At 41.8% G+C, this 23187-nt stretch overlaps 1 protein-coding gene and 1 long non-coding RNA gene across 19 annotated transcripts in view; one reads left to right on the top strand and one right to left on the bottom strand.

Annotated features, from left to right (window-relative positions):
* Window positions 1–23187, bottom strand: part of FRY (FRY microtubule binding protein) — a 428392-nt gene that overhangs the window by 20511 nt on the left and 384694 nt on the right. For 16 of the 17 annotated variants that reach the window (XM_055542409.1, XM_055542410.1, XM_055542407.1 and 13 more), the window contains 9 exons: window positions 22729–22899; window positions 20655–20795; window positions 18505–18684; window positions 16115–16276; window positions 13575–13649; window positions 10206–10376; window positions 3954–4154; window positions 3313–3474; window positions 441–607 (listed from right to left, as the gene is read on the bottom strand). In XM_055542409.1, the coding sequence (XP_055398384.1) occupies window positions 441–607; window positions 3313–3474; window positions 3954–4154; window positions 10206–10376; window positions 13575–13649; window positions 16115–16276; window positions 18505–18684; window positions 20655–20795; window positions 22729–22899 (1430 nt within the window). The remainder of the gene's footprint in view (window positions 1–440; window positions 608–3312; window positions 3475–3953; window positions 4155–10205; window positions 10377–13574; window positions 13650–16114; window positions 16277–18504; window positions 18685–20654; window positions 20796–22728; window positions 22900–23187) is intronic. The other variant, XM_055542396.1, reaches the window with a different exon arrangement.
* Window positions 529–7916, top strand: LOC129624458 (uncharacterized). Of its 2 annotated transcripts, none has more exons than XR_008700968.1 (4): window positions 529–642; window positions 781–945; window positions 4772–4931; window positions 5720–7916. It is a non-coding gene; the product is annotated as an uncharacterized LOC129624458 (long non-coding RNA). The 2 variants fall into 2 exon arrangements; XR_008700967.1 differs by having other exon boundaries at window positions 4772–4867; window positions 5685–7916.

The raw sequence follows: 23187 nt of genomic DNA on the forward strand, positions 1-23187 counted from the left end.
TTTATGTTATTCCAGGGCTTTAGGGTTTCCCTGGTGGCTCAGTGGTAAAGAATCTGTCTGCAGTGCAGGAGACGCAGGTTTGATCCTTGGGTCAGGAAGATCCCCTGGAGAAGGAAATTGCAACCCACTCCAGCATTCTTGCCTGGGAAAATCACATGGACAGAGAAGTCTGGCGGGCTACAGTCCATGGGGTTGCAAAGAGTCAGACACGACTGAGCGTCTGAGTACATTATATTCCAGGGCTCTAAGAGTTCCTATAGGCATAGCCTTCCTGGTTCCGCATAAGGCCCTACACTGGAGCTGGAAGATTCCTTACTGGTTGACAGCCTTCCAAGTCATGTCAGCCTGGACTCCTTTGCGAGGAGGTCCCAGAGGCACAAGCCTGACGTTAAACTGGAGTTAGAGCGAACCCAATATGACGTGCCGTGTACACCCTTTACCTGGCAAGAGTGAAGTGGTCCAGCGCTCGGTTGCCTTTTTCTTCTGCCTCAGTCGTATCCAGGCTAAAGCTGTCGCTGCATTCGAAAGTGGCCGGGAGTTCATTGATGGAGCTGGAAAGGTCATCCTCCTGCACGGTGGCGTCCTCCTCTTCCTGGACGGCATCAGCCTGGGAGCAAAGGAGAGAAAGGAATCCCCCAACATGTAAGGATATCCAGAGGCAACTCTGAAATCCGGAGAATAACGGAAATCGGGGGCATCTGTCTTCTAGCTATGGTATAGTCAATTTGTGTAACCAAACTCAAGAATTCTCTGAAGCACTGTTCTTTATCTTCTTTTCAGCCTTTTCTGAGAGTTCCCAAAGAAGCTGTCAGAAGATTACCATATTTGATCCACACTTAAGGAGTATAAATGCTAAACTTGGAAGCGACCCCCTGGGTCTGACCTCCACTTTCAAAGATGAGGAAGTAGATGCTCCACACAGGAAAAGGACATGCCTAATACCAGGTATGTAATCAGAGCCAGAGCCAGGGTGAGAGACACCCATCTCTGGATTCAGAGCTGTCTTTGTTGTACAAGCCTAGTGTTCTAAAGCAAGTTACCTGGAGTTAACTCTCCAGTATATTATATAATTTGTAGTATGTCCAATGTTACCGATAGAAACTAGAATTTAGAATCATTAGTGCCTGGCATAGTAAAGGCTCCTGAAGTCTCTGCCATGCCCATGAGTGACCCAGAGCTATTCATTGAGCCCGCCTCATTGATAGGCCTTACGTACTGAGCATCCTCTGAGCTCCACATACATATATGCTTCACTCTTGGGAATATCCCCTGAAGGCAGCACATATATATATGAGAGGCTGCTCTTGGGTTGCTGTAAAATGTAGAATGAGCAGGGAGATGAGACGTCTCTAGGGTGGCAGAGCTGGGACCGCTGAGAGGCAGGAAAGCGACTGGCAGGTCAAATGGAAAAAGAGGCTGGGCTTGAACCCGGGCCAGAGGGAAATCATCTGGAGGACCAATTGTTCTTCAGGAGAGGAAGGAAGGCAGCCCGACCACAGAACAGAAGAGGAGAGGAAGAAAGCTTGTGTACATGGTTCAGTGAGTCATTTTCTTAAAGACAAAACCAGGGCAAAATAGGCATATGAATTAGAGCGTTATCACGGTTGACATCTGGCTGCCCCTTTAGTATTTTGAATCTAGGATTAAATAGGGAAATTAGGAATGTTTACAGATATGTTAGGGAAATAGGTTATCTCATGTCTTTGAAGGAACTGCTTATAAATACTGAGTTTCAGGGGCTTATCCATATCTGTCTCTTCCTGCTCTTTAAAACTAGACTGGTGCCAACGAGACTGCTGACTGGTCTGGGTTATTAATGTATATAAACTTAATCTACTAGGGATAGGCTGAGATCTTATAAAAACATCTTGTTTTCTCTTTCTAACAATACAGATAAATCAAATTTTGCAGAAGCCCAGCTGATGTAAAAAAAGAGCTTTTCAGAAATTATTATTATTTTTTTTTTTTTGCTTTTCAGAAATTAAACTCAGCCTTGCCCTGATAGATTTCTTTGTGAGTCCATGAAAATATTATTACTTAGGCAGTGCTTTGTATGAGAAATCTATATAACTTAGCATTCAAAATAGAAAAGTTGACTACTGCAAGACTGAGAAATAACATATGCTAATAATAACTTCACATTTATTTTGTGATGTCCATTCCATGAAGTTTAATTTCAAAGATTCTGGCATTTTAATCTCAGGTTTCCTTTCTGGTCCCCTTTTTGGCTAGAAAAGGATTCTGCTAATTCTCAGAATCCTGGTCACAGTCCTTTTGTAATGGGGAAATCTTAGAAATAATTATTTTTTAAGCTTCAATATTTTTAGGTGATTGCAGTTTGGTTGGTTGCCCTTGGTTTACAGTATATAGATTTTGCTAGATCTCAGATATATTTTTAGTACACTGTATAAGGATACAGAATAGTCAGTATTTTATTTTTCTGTAGAAGCATCAGAAAGAATATACTTTTATAAATCTGTTTTCTATGTATATTTTCCTGTTTTCTCTTTTAAACTTAAACCACCATAACCAAACTCAAGTTAAAGAAAACTTTAATCCTAATAGTAATAGGCAATTTTGGTATATCTAATATAAGAAAATAAAGTTCTATACTAATGGCCATTTATATGGATACATATGTGAACACAGTGTGGAAGTTGATAGTTTTATGGACAAAATGGCTTATGCAAATCAATAAAATAAACCTTAAATGAAATACACATTTTAAAGTTTTTCTAAAAAGCTGACCTTTTAAATAAGGAAATTCTATCCATTACTTACTTTTCTCCTCAGAGAGCCGATTAAGACAGTTTTGTGCATAATACCGTGATCGATACTGAAATTTGTGAAAGCCCAACCGAAGGCGGGAATGCAGTCAGTGCACAGCCTGTGTAATTGGTTCCTACATAGGAAGAAATGTCCCCCAATCTATGCATACACCCACACCTCACTTAACAGATTGTTTTATAAAAGTCATGACAAAGAACATCAGTTTCCCTGTCTCAGCCATCTCAGACATTTGTTTTGCTGTTAATCAGCAGTGTTTGTGCTCTCTGGAAAACGCAAAACATTTCATCTTAAAAGGACCTCAAATCAAATCTCTTTCAACCAACAAGAAGATGGTTGCTTAGGTCTTTTGAGAGTAAAGCAACTTCAAAATCTAGGCTCAGGGGCACTAACAACTATTTCATAAAAAAAAAAAAAAAAGATAGTCCCTCCACTTATAACCTGCTACGAATGCTCAGAAAATTGGAAATACGTTTTTTTTTTTGGAAAGAAAACCACAACCAACAATTGCCAAAATCTCTTCACCTTTGAACCCTCAGAAATATGAAGATTATTCATATCAGGCAGAGCAGCATCAAAGCTAGCCATCCTGGTGTTAAAGGAGTGAGGGTCAGCAGGGGTCAGATCACAGGCGGTCGTGAGTGATTCCATGGGGTTAGTCTCCTCCGAAGGGGAGAGATTCATGATCTGTCGAGAAAGCAAAGGAAACATGTCGTGTGACGTTCCCATTCTTTACAAGCTCTGATTACTTTTTACATAAGAGTACAAATCAGTGTACAAGCTGGTTGCTAGTGGACAGGTACTAACTATTGAACATATTAATACATACTTCCCTGTCATTAGAACTTAAACACCGCAGCTGGCAGGGCCCAGCACTGTAAGACACAAAGACCCCTTCTCTTTCCAGATAACCTAGATTTAAGGAAAACTAGGCCTGAACAAATCTGATGGCATTCAGGGCTGATGAAACCCCCAGTGTTTGTCTCCATTTGCACCCTCCAAAGAAGCTGGTTAGAATCAGACAGACCCCACCCGACAGTCTCAGATTTGAGTTTGGCAGCTGTGGGAAGTTTCTTTAGTTGCAACTGGAAACTGCCCTGCTGCCTGAATGACAAAGAGCAGTCTCCCAGTTTCTTGGGAAGAAGAGGTGGAGAGTTCCTACTTACGAGGTCAGAGTGCTCCAGGATCTGGCTGGTGGTGAGGTCCTCCTCCTCAGAGGACTCGTCAGAATCCTCGTGGTTCATTTTATTGAGGCTGGGAGAGCTTCCTGAGAGCTGGCGCTCCTCCAGCAGCTGCAGGTCACACTTGTCCAGACTGTCCAAAGAACGCCTGCGGACTCCCCAGTTGAAGTTGTCCATACTCTCACCCTGAAATCACAACGTCAGCTGCTTTTTAAGGCCAGAATTCTCCCGCATGTACAACTTCACACATCTGGTCAGTCGTAGCTTAGCATCGATATTTTCATTATGAATTCTCAAGCCCTCACCTCACGGACACGGGCACCAATGATTTTGTTGTGAAGAGTGGTAAACAGCACACTGTTCACCTAAATGCGTGTTAAGTCACAGATAGATGTGATCATACACTCTTCTTTGGCACAGTGGGTAACACTGTTTTACAAGTTGCTTTGGGAGTACTCTTAAAGAGCCATGTTAACAAAAAGCTATCAGAAAGAGACTGTTAATATCAACAGAGGTGTTCCTTACCTACTCCCTGACCCCCACTGTTTAGTACTGTTGTCCAGAGAACAAAGTAAGGGCCATGCTTGTGGCACAGTCCACAGCTTCTGGGTATTAAGTTGAAGAGCATCAGGTATACATTCCAGCCTGTTTCTGCCACAGCAGTTTTCACAGATAAAATGCAGAGTTAAAGGGTGTCAGAGGGCAGCTGGGCACAGTCAGATGATCATGCACGATGCAGAGGCCAGAGCAGCAAGGCTTCAGTTTTGCTTTAGGCTCATCTTTAAACAATTGTCCCAACACAGGAAACAGTTCCCTCCCTGGACCTGGATGGATTGACCTGGTACCAAGGACTGTTGCTGAATTGTACATGTGTACCGAGAACTGGGCTAAGTGGCAAGGTAGAGTGTTACAGAAAGATTCCAGATATATCTCAGGTTGTCTCTACAAATTATCATATATTAAGTAAGTTTATTTAATTGAATATAATTTCTTCCCCCTAAAAACAAATGTAGGTTTTATTTCTCTCCAGGAATAAAGCAAGAGAAATATTACTCACCCATTGATGAGCAAATTTGAACCTAAACCAAATAGGTAATCTGAATAAAATCTAGCACAGAATCTTATCATGTACATTAACCATTTTAAACACAGATGGTTCACTGAAATAAACTTTCTGATGAGAGCTCAGTTAATAGCATAATCATATAATTTCAGGGAGAGATATAAATTACTATTAAAATTAATGAGTTTTTTCCTCTGGTTTTATGGGTCTATTTTTTCTGGCTCCTAATAAAATAAAGCCTACCATTCTAACAGATCTCTGGTATAATGCAACAGGTAAGAATCCTGAACACATTCTGGATATTATGTGGAAATTATCATTATTCACCCCATTTATGATATTTATGATTATCCTTAGGATTGTTTGATTATACGACTCAGTATTTGATTTCTATAGTTTATAGCTCTATCTGTACCTTTTATCTGTAACTACTATGCTACATTACCACCAAATGATTTTTATTTATTTATTTTTTATTGAGGTGCAGTTGATTTGCAGTGTTATACAACTGAAGTGTACAATATAGCAATTCACATCTTTTTAGATTATTCTCCATTTAAAGTTATTGTAAAATAGTGGCTATATTCCCTGTGCTGTTTAATATTTCCTCCTAACTTATTTTATACCTAACAGTTTGTTTTTAACCCTGGTAGGGAAGGCTTACTATTGTGCTGGTATTTTAAAACAGCTGTTTCACGGAAAGAATGAAAAAAATGTGGAAGAGGCAAGAGTTCCAGGAAGAAAAAGAAAACACAGTATGTGAAGAAATAAAGAGGGTAAAGAAAAATGAGATTACAAAACAGAAAAGGAATGTGACAATTACTGGGCGAAATGTACAACTGTGAAACAAATTCACAGCACTGATTCTCTTGCACTGAATCAATGGATGGATTGGAAGAACTGTCTCAGGCAGCAGTTCTGGAAGTCGCCCACCCTGAACCTGGCTCGCACTGAGCTGGCAGAGAGAGATATCCAGGGCCAGAGAGCGCTGCACTGGGCACAGTGCTGTCACGTTGATCTGACCACAGCTCAGGTGAAGAGGAACTGGGAGTCAGGGAAGCTGTTCTCGAAGGGATAATATTTGGTGTCCTGCTGGAGGATGCAGTAACTGCATCGGAGGCAAGGATGTTGAAACCGTTTCCCTAGTGGCGGCTGAGGGGTTGAAAGCAACAGTAGCCTGGCCTGTGCTGGAGTCTGTGGTGATTGAAAGGCCACCGGGCCTTCTCGCAGCACAGGACCACCCCCACTCGTAGAGCTGCCTTCTAGCTCCCCACACCCAGATGTCGTGTTTGCATTTTACATCACCTTTGGGGTCAAAAGCCAAAACTGTCTGTGTGTGAGAAGACTGAGAAGGTGGCTGGCTATGCTTGATGGACAGTGTGCATATGTTGGTTATCAAACCTAAATAACCACTCAGGCAGAGTTCATACCCAGATGAGAAAATACTCACAGTGGAATACTCTAGAAGTGCTGGAAATCATGTTCGTTGATATTGGAATACCAAAAAAAGAATTATTGTAGAAGGAACTTAGAAGTCAAAACATGTTCCCCAAAATGACCCTACTCAGACTTAAGCCTATAAGACATGGATATAGTGTGCTCATAGGTCATTCTGTCCAGGATAACACTGGCTTATGCCCGTTGTCTGGGTGTAATCATTACCAGACTCCTTTTTAGTTGTAAAAGGTCCTCACTTGGATAGTCATTCACCCTACAAAGATAGCTCTTAATTGCTAGAAAATAAAAGCAGTTGATTGGAAGTGGACGTGGTGTATTATTTAGATAAAGCTTGTTGATTTCACTTTTAATAAAAGAATTAAACCACAAACCCAAACCATTCCAGTTGTGCAGCTGCCTAATGAGAAATTACAGGATTTCTATGGATCATACTTAAAAACTCACCTTCCCTCAAGAGATAAAATTATGCAACTTCCAAAACTAGACATATAAAGATTTTAAAACTACATTTTAAAATATATTTACACTTTCAGAAAATATTTTCTTCCTCGAGCAACCAAGAAAAATACTTCTATCACACACATCTCAATATAAATGTGCAAATAGGCATACATACTCTGCAAGGGGAGAAAAAGCAATTATGTTGTTATAAATCTGCAATGATGCAATACACCTACTAGCGTATCTGAATTGAAAATAGTATCATCTTACCTGAAGTTCCTGGGTAGCAGATTGAATGGACAGAAAAACAAATAAGAGGTCTATTTAAAATGATTATATTACAGATACTCAAGTGCATTTGTCTTAGTTTTAACACAACAGCCACTAACAGTGCTACCAGTATATACTTCAGTAGAGGCGCCTTAAAAAGCAAAGATACACAAACCGGAAAGAGAAGAATTAGTACCAAACACCGGAAATTCAAGGTCTCTTAGCAGTGGATGACGTAGCGGGTAACAAATCATAAATACAATTTCTGAAATAGCTTTCCACTTCAGTGACAACTTTGGTCTGTCTCCTCAACACTTTTTTTTTTTTAGAATGTCTAAATTTTTATTTGTGAGAAAACTGTGAAATGTCATGGAAAGACTAATGAGAGTCATCTGCTGGGGGAAAAAAAGGTGGCATCACCTCATCCTGCCCACAAAACCAGAAGTGTTTGTGATCAGGCTCTGTTTCACTGCTGAGGTGCAATTAACAGCAAAGACAGCACCCTTTAAGGATTCTGAAGAGTTCAAAGGCAAATCTTTAAAGACTTAGTCATACATTGAGACTAACGAAAGGGAATAGACATGACAAGAAGCTTATCTTTTTTTATAAATGTGTTTTGATCTAGAAGCCAAATATGCTTACCTTTTGCAGATGAGGAAATGCTGAAATTATTCATCAGTGACAGTACAGAGGAACAGACACTTAGAATGCCTATTCTGTGCCCAAAATTATGTGAAAAGCTTTACATAGGTCACCTTACTTGATCCCTCACATCAACTCTACAGGCAGGTATTATCATCCCCATTTGATAGATGAGGAGCCAAGAGAAGCTGCTTCGCGGATTAAACTGGGTCAGAGGCTGAGCTAAAGTCAGAGCTGGACCTGCTTTGACCATCTGCGACTCTGTAAGCAGGCTAGAATCCCTTATGGAGAAGTAACATTCTCAAATAGTTTATTTTATTTGGATAAAATACATACTATCACACTCTTGTGTTTCTTTTAAAATCATAATCATACAAAGTAACAACCACTATTTTTTTTTTCTTTCTAGTTCTTGTTGGCTAGGACAATAGAGAAAACGCTAGAAGGAAGGCATAGTATCCATCACTTGCTGTCCCTGACAAACATTAGCATAAAATTTGTTTTCAAATGATGAGCATCTAAGGTTTTCCTTATTTTGATAGAAATTAGTTCTGCAGTTGTGTCTGATTCTTCTACTTGATAGCATTCCTGCCAGATCCCTTCACACAGCCCATTTGTCTTTGTATGAGACTGAAAAAAATGATGCCTCTCTTGTTTCATCAATTTTTCCCTCCTCATTTTAACTTACAGAGTGAAAAGGGTACTACCTAAGCTTGAATTCTAGCCTGAGAGCAAAGATGAGGTCAGTTGCCCAAATTAGGAAGTTAATCTTTTGACATTCCATTATACCTCTAGCTCATTTTGAAAATATTCAAAACAGCTGTATTTTGCATTACACTTTTTAAACAGTTCTCACCACATTTACTTGTTGATTTCTTTATTGCTAGTTATGGTTAACACAGAAAACTGCAGAACTGTTTACTGGTTCAAGAAAATTCAAGGTGAAGAGCTGACATGTTTTAAAGGTGCCTTGCAGTCAGTGCCTTTAGACTCTTAAAAGGACTGGATCTGATAAACCTGTTTCCAGGGGAAGAATTGGTGAAGGAAACATTCTTCATTCTGAGGACATGACTCTTCCTTGCTGGCACAGACAGCCAGGGTCGTCAGTGGCCAGCAAGGACAAAAATGGACAGCTCTGTGACCTAGCCTTGACACAAGTGGATTGGTCAGCAAGTGTTCTTTTAGGGAAGGTAAGCAGTTACCTGAAGTATCATTTCCCACAAGTTTATAATTAGGAGGTGCCCACCTGCCATAGAGCTTCCCTGGTGGCTCAGATGGTAAAGAATCTGCCTGCAATGCGAGAGACCCAGGTTCAATCCCTGGGTTGGGAAAATCGCCTGGAGAAGGGAATGGCAACCCACTTCAGTATTCTTGCCTGGATAATCCTATGGACAGAGGAGCCTGGCGGGCTACAGTCCAAGGGGTTACAAAGTCTTGTCAGACTTGACACAACTGAGTGACTAACACTACTACTACTACTTACCATAGGATATGACAAGCATGGAATCTGGGCTTCCATTTGAACTGTGTGACTGGCAGAAAGCCCTCTGTCTGGGAAGTATAATGTGGAGCCCAACACACACCAGGCTGGGTAGCAGGCATTTTTACAGATGGCAACCTCATTGAAGGGAACTTAGTGTCCCTCCCAGGAGGAAAAAGCCTGCCTCTCAGCTGGAATATGCCCCCAAGCTACTGAAACAATGCTCCTCCTTCCACTCCCAGTTTTCAAAAACATGACTCATAACTGAAGCACCTTATTACCACAATTATCACTCAGATACACAGATCTGCATCTGCCTGTTCAGACTTGAATTCAGATGCTCCAGGTGTCAAAAACCAGCCAGAAGCAGAGCCAGGAGCTCTCTTATACGTTAAATCTAATTTCAAGTTCTGAGGAATTCAAACAGCACAAAGATGCCAGGCCCTCAGGCTCTGGTCGCAGGCTGAAGCAGGCAAGCTTTGAAATCACCACATAAGAGCAACTTCATGCTTAAAATAATGAAATGCTTCGTCTGTTTTCCCCAGGCACCAGAGAACAGGCTGAGACCACCAATGTTTCTGTTTTTTGTTTGTTTTTTTTTTCAAGTTCACCTTTGGACCAGACACACAGAGTCTCCGTGTGGCCATTCAAAGTCAGATCTCTGCCATTTAGAAAGAACTTGGAACCACTTTGGCCCTGGGCTCAGACAGGAAGGGTGGGGTGACTTTTGACCAAGTTAAGCTGCTGTGCTTTAAATAAACTGATCCAAAATAAAGTTTACAAGCTTTCTAATTAAAGAACTCACTATTTAGCAGGTAGAAAGAAACCGTTTCATTAGCAAAGAAAAGGCTGAGCGGATGGTTTTCACTGAGCCTGTGCCTACCTCGCCATCCTCCAGTTCCACGTCTAGGAAGTCGAAGTCTCTGAAGACCCTGAACTGCTGCTCGCTGTTGGTGTCATCCATGTTCTCCTGCTCCCGGGCCCCGTCCTCGGACGACACCAGGCTCGTCTGATGCTCCAGCAGGTCCAGGTCCCCGCACGACGAGAAGATCACCTGTGAACCGAGAGGGCTCTCCTGAGAAACCGCTCTCCCTTCGGCGGTTTGAGCTACAGAACCCGTAACTGGCTCCTGTAGCACTGTATTTCCAGTACACACCTAATTCCTTAAGTGGGTATTTTTAGAATGTTCTTTTATTATTTATGTTGGACAGGTGCCTTCAGATTAAACTCGTTGCAAAGACGCAAGTTCACGTACTAGGAAAATGTTTGAGTCAAATAGTTGCTTCTTAATGAAGACTGGATCCTACGTGTGTGTGTTTGTGTGTGTTTGAACTGAGCGTGTCTGTGTTCACAGACAGTCTACAGCAGCCAAGAAATTTTCCATTGTTTCTACACTGACTGAGGTTAGAAACTGTATAGATTCACATACACATACACATCACATACATATTATCACCTAAGATTTTAAGGACTACTGATGCCAACAAAATATGTTACTATAGAATGAACTGTGAGAGCAAAGGATTTAACCCTCTGAGAGATAAATCAGGAACTGGTAAAGAAAAAGAAACCTAAGTCAAGAAGTACAGAACTTGTTCATTTGAATTACAGAAGAGAAGCTGAGCAGCCGTGTTCAGAATTCACACTCAAATTCCTGTCCTGTTGATTTAAACAAAACTTTTTTTTTCTACTAAAATTTTAGTATGTCAGCATTTTAAAATTATATGTATAGGTTCTTTTTTCTTGGGCCATTTTAATATAACTTCTTAGGAATAATAGACTTGAAATAAATCTCAATGTTTTGCTCTGCAGCCTCTCCTGAACATATAGACTGATATTAAACAAAATGAACAATGTTCTTTTAATTTAACCATTATAACCTCTTGGTCTTCCTTGAAAGTAAAAATTCATTCATAACAATTTAAATATAACAACTGTCTCTCAACAGGAAAAAGTAAATGGATTTTAAATATACTTTTTTTTCCTCCAGTGTTTTAAGAACAGTCATAGGATTTGCACTAGGTTTTTATACAGTGGCACAACACACAGTCTGTACAGGGACTGCAAATGGTACCTGAGATAAACAGCACTGACGACCAGCCACCTAGTCAGGGAGAGATGAGGCACTAGAATTCTTTTTTTTTTAATGTGTCAGTTTCTACTGTATAGCAAAGTGAATCAGTTATATGTGTATATATATCCCCTCTTCTTTAGATTTCCTTCCCACTAGGTGACTACAGAGCACTGAGTGGAGTTCCCTGTGCTATACAGGAGGTTCTCATTAGTCATCTATTAGTATTTTATACATAGTATCAATAGTGTCAGTTCAGTTCAGTCAGTCAGGTGTGTCCGACTCTTTGCGACCCCATGAATCGCAGCACGCCGGGCCTCCCTGTCCATCACCATCTCCCAGAGTCCACTCAAACTCACGTCCATCGAGTCAGTGATGCCATCCAGCCACCTCATCCTCTGTCGTCCCCTTCTCCTCCTGCCCCCAATCCCTCCCAGCATTAGAGTCTTTTCCAATGAGTCAACTCTTCGCATGAGGTGGCCAAAGTACTGGAGTTTCAGCTTTAGCATCATTCCTTCCAAAGAAATCCCAGGGCTGATCTCCTTCAGAATGGACTGGTTGGATCTCCTTGCTGTCCAAGGGACTTCTCAAGAGTCTTCTCCAACACCACAGTTCAAAAGCATCAATTCTTCAGTGCTCAGCTTTCTTTATAGTCCAACTCTCACATCCATACATGACCACAGGAAAAACCATAGCCTTGACTAGACGGACCTTTGTTGGCAAAGTAATGTCTCTGCTTTTGAATATGCTATCTAGGTTGGTCATAACTTTCCTTCCAAGGAGTAAGCGTCTTTTAATCGATATTGTATATATTGTCAATCCCAATCTCCCAGTTCATCCCACCCACCGTTCCCCTGCTTGGTATCCATATTTGTTCCTACATCTGTGTCTCTGTGTTGCTTTGCAAATAAGTTCACTTGTGCCCTTTTTCTAGGTTCCACATGTAAGTGGTATTACATGGTGTTCTTCTCTTTCTGACTTACTTCACTCTATGACAGTCTCTAGGTCCATCCACGGAGAGACTAGCACTCTGATTTCCTCAGCTGAATGCTCCCTTTCCTAGTTAGTGTGGCTTTTCTTATTTGTAACACAGTAAACAGTTCTAGCTTGAAAGGCCACAGCACAGAAGCAGGCAGTTGGGATCTGAAGGGGAAAGTGTAACCACAGGGACAGAGAGAAATGGCCCCGCTGGCTGTGCTGCTGTGGAGATAAAGGCTGCATTCCCCTTCTTGGTGGGCTGGGAGGCTCCGCCCGCCCTCCCTGTCGTCATCCCTGGTCCCTCTGCCCTCCGTGATGTCACAGGGGCAGCAGCAAACCCACCAGTCAGCAACTTGGAAGGTGCCTCTTGCTGGAGTGCATTCCAGGGTGATAGTAAGTATCAGCCTTTACTCTAGGAACCTATGAGTCTCTTGTATTTCACCCAGTCATGAACTACATTAGCATATACATTTTGGAATTTTAAAAGCAACTCCACAGAGAAACCATTTGCTGGTTCTTACTTTACTTGAAAATAACTTGGTTTGCAAATTTCTTTTTTGGTTACTAATAAAGATGCTATAATACAGATGAAATAAAAATACCTGGCAAAACCAAACCTTTTGCCGCAGTGTTTGCACACACAATTTTAATTTTCTAAATTTTTAAAAAAGCTTCAGAAGTTAACTTCTGGTACTTTACTTATTCATTTTATTTCAAAGCCCAATGGTATATATTTTTTTCCAACTGTAATATCAGTAGAAGTTTATGCAAGAAAAAAAACACATCACTGTTTTCACCTTTTCATGAGTAAAACAGTGACATCACGTTAAATGTGTGCACAGAGTAAAATTACACGCCAAAGGCGCGTATGTCGGGTACAGTAGTGCAGGAGTGTCACATCACCTATTTTAAGAAAGTCTGGGTATATTCTTTAAAAATCTAGATACTAAAACATAAAAATAACTTGAGTTTTTATTTACCAACTTGAGTTTCTATTTGCCAACTGGAGCAGACAGCCAATACCATCTTTCAGTGTTTCTGAACTAAGTAATATTAAAAATCATAGTGTGGAGACAAGTCTAAGAGATTGATCAAGATGATGGATATCATACTTGTAATTCATAGTTGAATCATCTAAACTACAAGACCAAAAGCAAAAGCAATACCGATACCAAAATAAATATGACACACGACAGAACTTACGGATGGATTCTTGCTTAATCCTACTTCCTGGCCACACAGAGAAAGGACGTGCACCAACTTCTCTTTGGTCCTCTTCTGGAAAAGAAGCACACAGGTTTTAATCTGGGGACCTGTGATCAAATCTGCTCTCATCCTGTGGCCATCAGCCACACGGGGCTAATATACTGAGATGTACCCAGAGAACAGAGAGATGTAAAACACAGGAAGAGCTGGTATGAAAGACGAGTGTGAAATAGCTCATCAATGACTATATATTGATTATATGCTGAAAAATATTTTAGACATATTAGCTAAAATGTTACTAAAATTAACTTGACCTGCCTTTTTTTCTTTTTTCTTTTTTAGAAAGATGACTGTTAGAAATACTTAAATGAGGCTCACATTGTATGTCTACTGGACAGTGCTGTTCTGAACATTCCTAAGGGAGAGGATATGAAAGTCAATCCCTTGGTTCTTAGCAGATACTCATTACTCCCCTTGGTCATCTTTCTTGTGTGCTACAACTTTCAGTCATTAGCAAGCCCTTCCTTACACCTAAATTAAATCTCCTATGTTACAAAACAAATCTCTTTACCCCAAATGGGAGGATAGCTTTACTTTCTGCAGATTTAAATTTGACTATTTGCAAGCCATGTTAAATCTTTCTCAACTTATTCTTCCTATAGTTAAACAGATTCAATTCCTTTTGCTTTTCTTCATAAACCTTACTTTTCAGTTCCTTAAGCATTGGGATTCTTCCAGAAACCATCACCTTTTCCAATGACATAGATAAAGTAGGTCTCAGAATGATGGGTGAGTTGAGAATGAAAAAAGATGAGTAACCAGAGCTGAAAAATGTCAACATGCTTCAGAACTACTCTTAAAGCAATCACCCTAATCGCTTGAAAATGATTTTTTTCCCTTTTTAACCTGATTTAAGTTAATAGGGAGCCTGCAAGGAGGCCAGGATCATTCACAGATTTTCCTTCTTGATGTAACTCAGTTCCCTGCATCCTTCTTGAGACACTCAATATGGTGTCACTTCAAGGTCAAAGACAGGAGGCCCTTGGTGTTGAAGAATGGCAGAAGATTCCTTAACCTCTTTCTCTAGGTTTTAGTGGGCATTCTGCAGTTCTGGGAAGGAGTCAACACAGAGGAACATGGAACAGGGCTGTGCATGTGTCTTCTCTTTTCCAAACCCCCAAGAGAGTAGAGCGGGTTCTCTGTTCAGCTCACAGTGAACACCCACTGAGCACCAGCTCAGCTCCAGCAGGGGCTGCGCTGGGGGCTCCATCTTCCCAGCCTCTGAGAGTGAGGATGAGTCCTGCTGGGCGTGCACACTAAGGGGTTTCCCTCTGCACAGCGTCCACATCCACTTCTCCTTCTCCTGGTAACGCAGCTCCTTTTCATCTTGGTACGGCTCTTCTCCCACCAGGGGATACTTTTCTTCCCTCGTAGGGATTGCAAGAATCCTTTCTCTAGAATGGGGCTTCCCTGGTGGCTCAGACAGTACACAATCTGCCTGCAGTACAGGAGACCCAGGTTCGATCCCTGGGTTGGGAAGATCCCCTGGAGAAGGGAATGGCAACCCACTCCAGTATTCTTGCCTGGAAAATCCCATGGACAGAGAAGCCTGGTGGGCTACAGTCCATGGGGTCAGCCAAGAGTCCGACACGGCTGAGCGACTAACACTTTAATTTTCTCTAGAATTGCTGTGGATATCAGGGAGGGAAGGCCTCTACCCCGAAATGGTCAGAGGCAAAGACCATGTAAATCTGGAGCTGCCAGAGGTCGCTGGTGCCTCACAGGGAAGAGCCTGCCTGAGGATGAAGTCAGCAGAGAGGAAAGCAGGACTTTGGGACGGGAAGGTGAGGCCGTGAGGAGGAGGGAGAGGGTCTAAGGAGTGTGTGTGCTAGAATCCAGCTCCACTTGAAGCCGTGATACAGGAGTGAACACATGCCTTTTTCACTTCAGGCAGTTTTTCACTGGGCTTCTGGCACATGTCACCCAAAGAGCCCCAAATAATGCACAGGTTTCACTTGACAGCAAGTCCGGTGACATCAATAACCCATAGAGTGAAAAGAGACAAGGCAAGCACGGAGGAATCTGGGCGCCTGCTCCGCTCATGTCAGCCATGCATGAACCCCTTGACTGGATCCAGGGCCGGCAGCATGCAGCCCTGCCACAGAGGATTGGTTGGGAGAACTAGGATTTATTATTTGGAGGAAAGAGGACTCATTTGGGTGAGTGGTAGAGTGGGTAGGTTAAGTGTCTGAAGGGCTGCCATGTGAGAGATCTGATTGCATTTTCTAAGCCTTAAGAGAACTAGGATCAATAAGTAGAAGCAACAGAGTGTCAGACTTCATTCAACTCAACATAATGAACTCTTTAGAGAGTAAAGGGGTCCCCTCGGAATACGGATGCTATGAGCTCCTCATCACTGAAGTGCTGATGCCCAGGTGGGTGACATCAGGAGGGTGGCTGCCCAAATCGCATATCACAGCTGGGTTCAACGGGCCCCCTAAGCTCCCGTCCAATCCTGCGAGTCGAGGACTCTTTACCTGGGAATACTGGGGCCTTTTCCAGCTGACAGGGACAAGGACGTTGGAATTGGAGCCTGAGGAGGTGGAGGATGCACTCCGGGTGACGGCCATGGCCCTGGGCTTCCCATCACGCCCAGAGGAGTTCTGCAGTTCATCATACCGTCTCCCAATGATGGGCGTCTGCAGGGAAAAGAGCAGAGAAGCATACATTCTTCTGTCTCATCCACAGTCCTTGGTACGTGGCTCGGTCTCCCAGCAGCAACCAAGAACTGCTTATTTGATGAAAATGTAGAGAAGTTCAGTGTTATGCGGAGGCTCATTTCCCTGATGTTCAAGAACACATCCTAAACCATTTTGCTTCCCTAGTGGCTCAGATGGTAAAGAATCTGCCTGCAATGTAGGAGACCCGACTCTGGGTTGGGAAGATACCCTGGATAAGGGAGTGACTACCCACTCCAGTGTTCTTGCCTGGAGAATTCCATGGGAAGAGGAGCCTGGCAAGCTACAGCCCCTGAGGTTGCAAAGAGTCAGACACAACTGAGTGACTAACACAAAAACCATTTTGCATCTTCAACACCTTCCCACCCTCTTGAGCAACTGAAAACAAATCCAATTGCTTGTTCTTAAATGCACTTCAGAAATGACTGTAAAGATGAGAAGGGAAACATGCAGGAAAGCAAATCATTTTCAGATGTTTAAGTTTGAAAGACTTTCTTAAGACCAAAATTCCTTCCCCTCATCCCAACCTGTAATCACCAACCTTATACTCTCAAGTATTTAAAAATTTATTTAAATCTATGTTTTCAATTATTTAAATGAAACAGTCACGGCCAGGTTCTTGGGCAACATTTAAGAAATTTCACTTCCTGAGAGGTCTGTAATGTGGTAGCTGGGTAGGCAGCACCTCCCAAACTTCAGCCCCAAGGGGGTCTCTGCAGAAACCTGTTCACAGGCCCCCATTCAGAGATGAGAGACACTGGCTGGGCGTGTTCCACCTGTCTCTCCAGGCCCATCTTTCTGGAGCAACTGGGTCTCTGGGGCGTGCAGCTGACTGGCTACAGGTCTTCTGTACTTCTTTGGAACAGAATGCTAACTGCTGTTGCTAAGTCACTCAGTCGTGTCTGACTCTGTGCGACCCCATAGACGGCAGCCCACCAGGCTCCTCCGTCCCTGGGATTCTCCAGGCAAGAACACTGGAGTGGGTTGCCATTTCCTTCTCCAATTTGGAACAGAATAAACTTTAGTAAAAGAGTAAGCGCCCCTCTCCTACCCGAGCAATATAAGCTGTTTAAAATGGAAAAATATTGATTTGATACCTTAATGTCATATATAAACATCACAACAGTAGCAATAAACAGCGTCTCACCCTGAGTGTTGAATGGTCAATGGGACGATTGTTTGAAAAAACCCAATCTGGCTACAACTGAGCTGATAAGTTGCATGTCAGCAGACCTAGTCTATTCCTTCAGTGAACTGATTCATTCAGCCAAGCTGAAGAATATGCATGAAGTACGTTCATGCATTAGACACTGTACAGACCGTAATTACAAAGTGGACAGACCATGGTTTCTGCTTTAGGGGGCTTATCGGTCATGGGGTAAGAGAGACAGGAAAGCAAATGTATTTTTATATCTTAGACTAACATACTTAAGTGCAGGTTTCCAAAAGTTTGTTCATGGACCAGCAGGTAAATCGGACTAATTTGTGTCCTCTTTTCTTCCTGACTCCTTAGTTTGGTTCATAGGTCTCTTCTCTCCACATTCCTTTCTTTCTTAAGGCAAGAATTTAAATAGTGGTTCTGTAAAAAGCAGTGTGGGAGACTTCCCTGATGGTTCAGTTTTTAGAGCTCCATGTGCCCACTGCAGGGCCGGTGGGTTTGATCCCTGGTCGGGCAACTAAAATCCTGCATGCCGTGTGACCCCACCAAAAAAATTGGAACTTAATAAAAATGAAAACACAACATATCAACTTAAAAAAATTATTAAAGAAAAAAAAGCAGTGTGGCTTGGGGAAATGACCATAAGGGCAGATTCCATAAATCTCGGTCATTCACTGGTTTGGCTACAGTTCAGGAAAGAAGGTTGCAGATACCAGACAGGACGTGGCAGCAGTCAGATAAAGAATGAGTGAAGCTCATGGTTTAAAATGCTTAAGATCATTCCATTTTAAAAATTGTCTTTTCTGTGGAATCGTTTTTACATAACTGAGGCTAGCTTCTATTTTTAAAAGCTGCCAAATGAGAGCCCCTGTGAATGTGTTCTTAAAAAAGAAAAAAAATAGAACCTCATTAGGCCTTAGAAGCTTTCATTTGACATAAATGTAAAGGAAGTCTCCCCTTCTCTAGGCTGCTAGTTTAGAACTTTGCTACTATGTATTCATGCTAAAGTTTACGGGAACAGTTAACATACCTCTGAGATATCAAAGTGGAAGTCTAGGGTTTTTCCAGGTAATTCCTTGGATGAGCTCGTCCACACTCGATGTATTTCTATCTTTGAGAGGTCGCTGTGTTGGTAGGAAGGCAAAACGAGGCTGGCAGATCGAGAAACCACCAGCTTCAAAATATTCAGAGCTTCTCTCCAGTGAACGCTCTGAAGGAAATGAAACAGTCAATACTTAAAAACTTATTTCATTAAAAAAAAACTAACATGCTCTTAGCTACTGAAGCTTCTCATGACCTGTCAGAACTCACTGATTTAAAACAGTGCAGGAAATCCTTTGATAAGTAAAAGGCAAATGACATAAAAAAGATAATTTATCTGTAAGAGGACCTACATTTAGGAAATAAGCAAATAAAAAAACAGTTTTGTCCACATTCAAATAAACAGAAGTTTAAAATAACAAGGTACCACTTTTGCTAATGAGGTACTTCCTTAATTTGAAAACCGAAACAAAACAAAAAAAGCTCCACCCTCCATTGCAGTTACGCTACTGTTCCCTCACTCCTCAAGATTCTCCCTGCCTCCAGTTTCCATCCACGCTTCCTGCTTCTCTGGCTCTTTCTGCTCCATTTGCTTCCTGGGCGTCTGCCCTCTGCCCTCAGCCCTCTTCTCTTCTTGTCCGTGTCTTCCCCATGACCTAACCCCGGAGTCTGGGAACCATTCTTAACTCCCCTCTTCCCTCCCTCCTGAGAATCTGACCTCTACCCCTGCCCACCTCCATTCCTGTTGGCACTGACTCAGCTGAATCCTCCCTGGACTATTTCAGTGGTCTCTTAACTGGTTTCCCCACTTGCAGCCTCTCCTTGGGTCCATCAAACCCATTCCAGCTACAGTGATCTTTCCAGCATCTTCAGCTCAAGCCACTTCCCCGCTTAAACATCTTCAAGAGCTCCTCCTGGTGGACAAGGAGGAGTCCACACTCTTCGAGCAAGGCCTACATGGGTAATCTCCCCTGGAATTCGCCATACCAGCCGATGTCTCTAGCCTCTGTGCGTTTCCTCATGCTATTCTCTCATCCTGGAATGCCCTTCCTCTCCTTCCTTATCCAACTCCTACTCTTCCTGAAAGTCGCATTGTGTTTCACCATCTTTGTGTCTCTGACGACTCCCAGGCAGACCGAGACACTTCTCCCATAAAAATACTGAACATGGATAACCAGCCTGATAAACATGATTATTTGTCTAGGACTTGGAATAAAAGCACATGAAGTAAAACGCATTCCCTTCATTGTTAAATTCTGCACAAGGGAGGTCATGGTTTGATATGAAATTAGCCACCATTCAGGATAAGATCGCAAGTACCAGGGATGATCCACAGGCCTAAGAACAGGTAGTCTAATAAAACAATTTTTTTTTTTGAACAAGGGGCAAAGATGTGAACTGACCCTCTGTCTCTCGTGAGTGTCAAGTCAGAAAGCGATAATGAACATCTACCACATGGTACAACTGTTACTGGAGCAATGCCACTTGGAGGGAAAAAAAAGCTTGAAAATCATTTTTAGTATTTGCAAAATCTGCAAGTAATGTGACTGGTGAAGTGAAGATGGGGAAAAAATTGTTTAAAATTGTCAAGCTTAGTCAATCAATTTAACCAGAGAAAGCCGAGCATTTGCCCTTAAACTCTGAAACTCACCAAGTACACAGTGTTTTGTTTGTTGGAGTATCTTCAAGTATAAGTATGCCATTTCTTAGCCTTAGTTCCTTTGACCCTAAGTGACAATTTTCTCCTCTGAATTAACCCTTCTCATCTAAAACACCTGGTCTGGAACCAGGCACACACAAGTTGCTTCTTCCTTCTCCTTTGAAATAGAACCCCTCAAACAAGACCTTGCCCCTGCCCCTCAAGCCAGGACATGCTTTCAGTATCTGGCCTTTAAGCTCAGGAGGCAGAGACGTGTCCTCTGAAGGCTCAGGAACGTGATGGGGCCTGGTCCTGTCTTTCTCCTCAGGACACCGCTCAGGGTGCTGGTCAGCCACTGTCTTGGCCGCTCTCAGTGTGTTATGGACATTGATAAATGAACACGCAGCCTGGCACCCATAAAACTATGGCCAAGTACAAGCTCCATGCAAAGGCTGTCTTTCTGGAACGACTGTCTGGAAACATCCTGGTTCAATACTCACTTGCACGTATTTTTCAATGGTCTTCAGAACTTCCACATTGAACTGCTTTACAGGCACGACAGAAAGGTCCATGTAGCTGAGCAGACTGTGGATCACCTGCAGGAGGGGCTGCTGCATGCTGGGGAGGCCCTTCTCCAGCAGCTGTGGGGGCAACGGCAGGGTGAGTCATCTGACACCAGATTCTACACAGAAGCACCACGGTCTCCTAGTACCTTTACGACTGCACATTTCCTTAGAAAGGAGAAGAAAATCCTAACTACTGAAGAGGGGGAGATGTTATCAAAGGCAATGCTGTAGGTCTGATATATAAATATAATATTCAGGGACTTCCCCGGTGGTCCCGTGGTGAAGCCTCTGTGCTTCTTCCACAGCAGGGGGCACAGGGTGTGATTCCTGCTCGAGAAACTAAGATCCCACAATGCCATGCAGCACAGCCTAATAAGTAAGTAAATAAAAGCTCTTTTAAAAAAGAAAAATGCTTATAAAAATTTTTTTAAAGACCTAAAAAAATTCACACAATGGAATACAACAAAATAAACCTCAAAAGGAAAGCATCAAACACCACCAGTGACTGAAAATTACAAATGAAAACAAAAGAGATACATTTACAAGTTATCAAATTGATGATAATACTGGGGAGGCTATAGGAGGGGTAGAAATCATCGGTGGAAACGGTAACTTGGATAATCTGGCAATTGAGATCAAGATAACTAAAAGGGTTCATATCTTTTGAAATAGTAATTACATTTTAGGAACTTTTCCAAACCTAGAGACAGATACCAAGATTTAAGTATGAGATTTCACCACGGCATTATTTATAATGGTTAAAAAAAAAAAAAAGAAAAATCCCACACAAAACAAGAAAGCTCTGTGAGCAATTTAAATATCAAACACTAGGGAAATAGATACATAAATTATGGTAATCTGTATGATGAAATACCATGTATTCAACAGAACGTTTTTAAAGACAATAAAAGATATTAGCTATATTAAGTGAAATAACAAAGAAGGGATATATAGTTTCTATATAGTAAATGATGCTAACACTGATGTAAATGGGTGTGTGTTATACAGAAATAACACAGGAAGGACACCCAACAAAATCTTACTAGTGTTTCTCTCTGGATAATTTTAATTATTGGATGATTTTTCTTTTCTTTTTACTGTTCTGTACCTTCTGAATTTTCTGCTACAAACACATACTGCTTTTATAATCAAGAAAGAAGTCAATGATATTTTCAAAAAGGAAAGAAAAATAATGAGCAAATTGATGTGACAGACATAATGAAAAAAGTTACTGTTCAAAACTAAAAGATAATAGAAATGATTCAAAGAAATGCTGAAATTCCACATCAAAAGTGGCCGAAAGAACTGAACAGTTAACAAATGAGGAAATAATTACACAAATCTATTGGGTGAAAAAATGAGTATCTTCAAAAATATATGCTTTGTTAATGAGTTCAGAGCACACAGCCATTAAACATAGTCAAGTCCTTAAATAAGATTTGAACACCCAGAATAATTTGAATAAAATCTTCCTGTCTCTGGCATGTGCTGACAGGTACCAGGGTAGTGAAAAGGAGTTTAGGCTTTGGAGGCAGCGATACATCATTTCAAAGGCTGGTCTGACACCTTACGCTTGTGGCAGGTTACTAAACCCGCGGATTCTCCGATTCTTTTATAGTCACTGAGTTATTGTGAGAATCAGTTGGTCTAACTGATTCTATACAGCATCTATGATAATACATAGTAAGTGAATACATGATCAATAAATGAAGTTAAGGCTCTTATTACCAGTTTCACACACATATTTTACCCATGGTGGTGGTGGTGGTTTAGTCGCTAAGTTGTGTCCGATTCTTGTCAGCCCACCAGGCTCCTCTGTCCACGGGATTTTTCAGGCAAGAATATTGGAGTGGATTGCCATTTCCTTCTCCAGGGAATCTTCCCAACCCAGGAATCGAACCCGGGTCTCCTGCATTGCAGGCAGATTCTCTACTGACTGAGCTGAGGGAAGCCCACTATTTTGCCCACAGAAACTATAATAGATTTTATCCTCAATTCAGGAACTTACCTCTGCCAGGTAGGTAACCATATTCAAGGTGATGTCAGCATAGGCTTCATGAAGGTACCGGCAGACCACATTGACCCATGTGGCACAGTCCCTCGTGTAGCTGTGTGTTTTATAAAGAGTCATGACGTGTGCAAGATTGGAAAGTTTGGGGTTCTTCTCTTCCAAACAAACCTTTTACGAGAAGAAAGTCAACTAGTGATACAACAGCCTGATGAATAAGGAAGAAATGTTAGCAATTTTGCTCTAAGCCCCAGCAGCCTGGAAAACTGATTGATACATTTTTTGGGGCAGCTGCAGAATACTTAGTCATTTAATTTTCACCAATTTTTTCCCACTTATTTTCTCAATAATGACCATGTGAATCAGCCGCCCAGAAACGTGAATTACTAGTGATATCAGTTAGTATCTTCAGGTTTATGAAACGTTATCACCCCGGGCCTGGTAACCGCTGTCCAACAT

This window comes from Bubalus kerabau, chromosome 12, assembly GCF_029407905.1.
Source record: "Bubalus kerabau isolate K-KA32 ecotype Philippines breed swamp buffalo chromosome 12, PCC_UOA_SB_1v2, whole genome shotgun sequence".
In the NCBI taxonomy this organism is placed as follows: domain Eukaryota; kingdom Metazoa; phylum Chordata; class Mammalia; order Artiodactyla; family Bovidae; genus Bubalus; species Bubalus kerabau.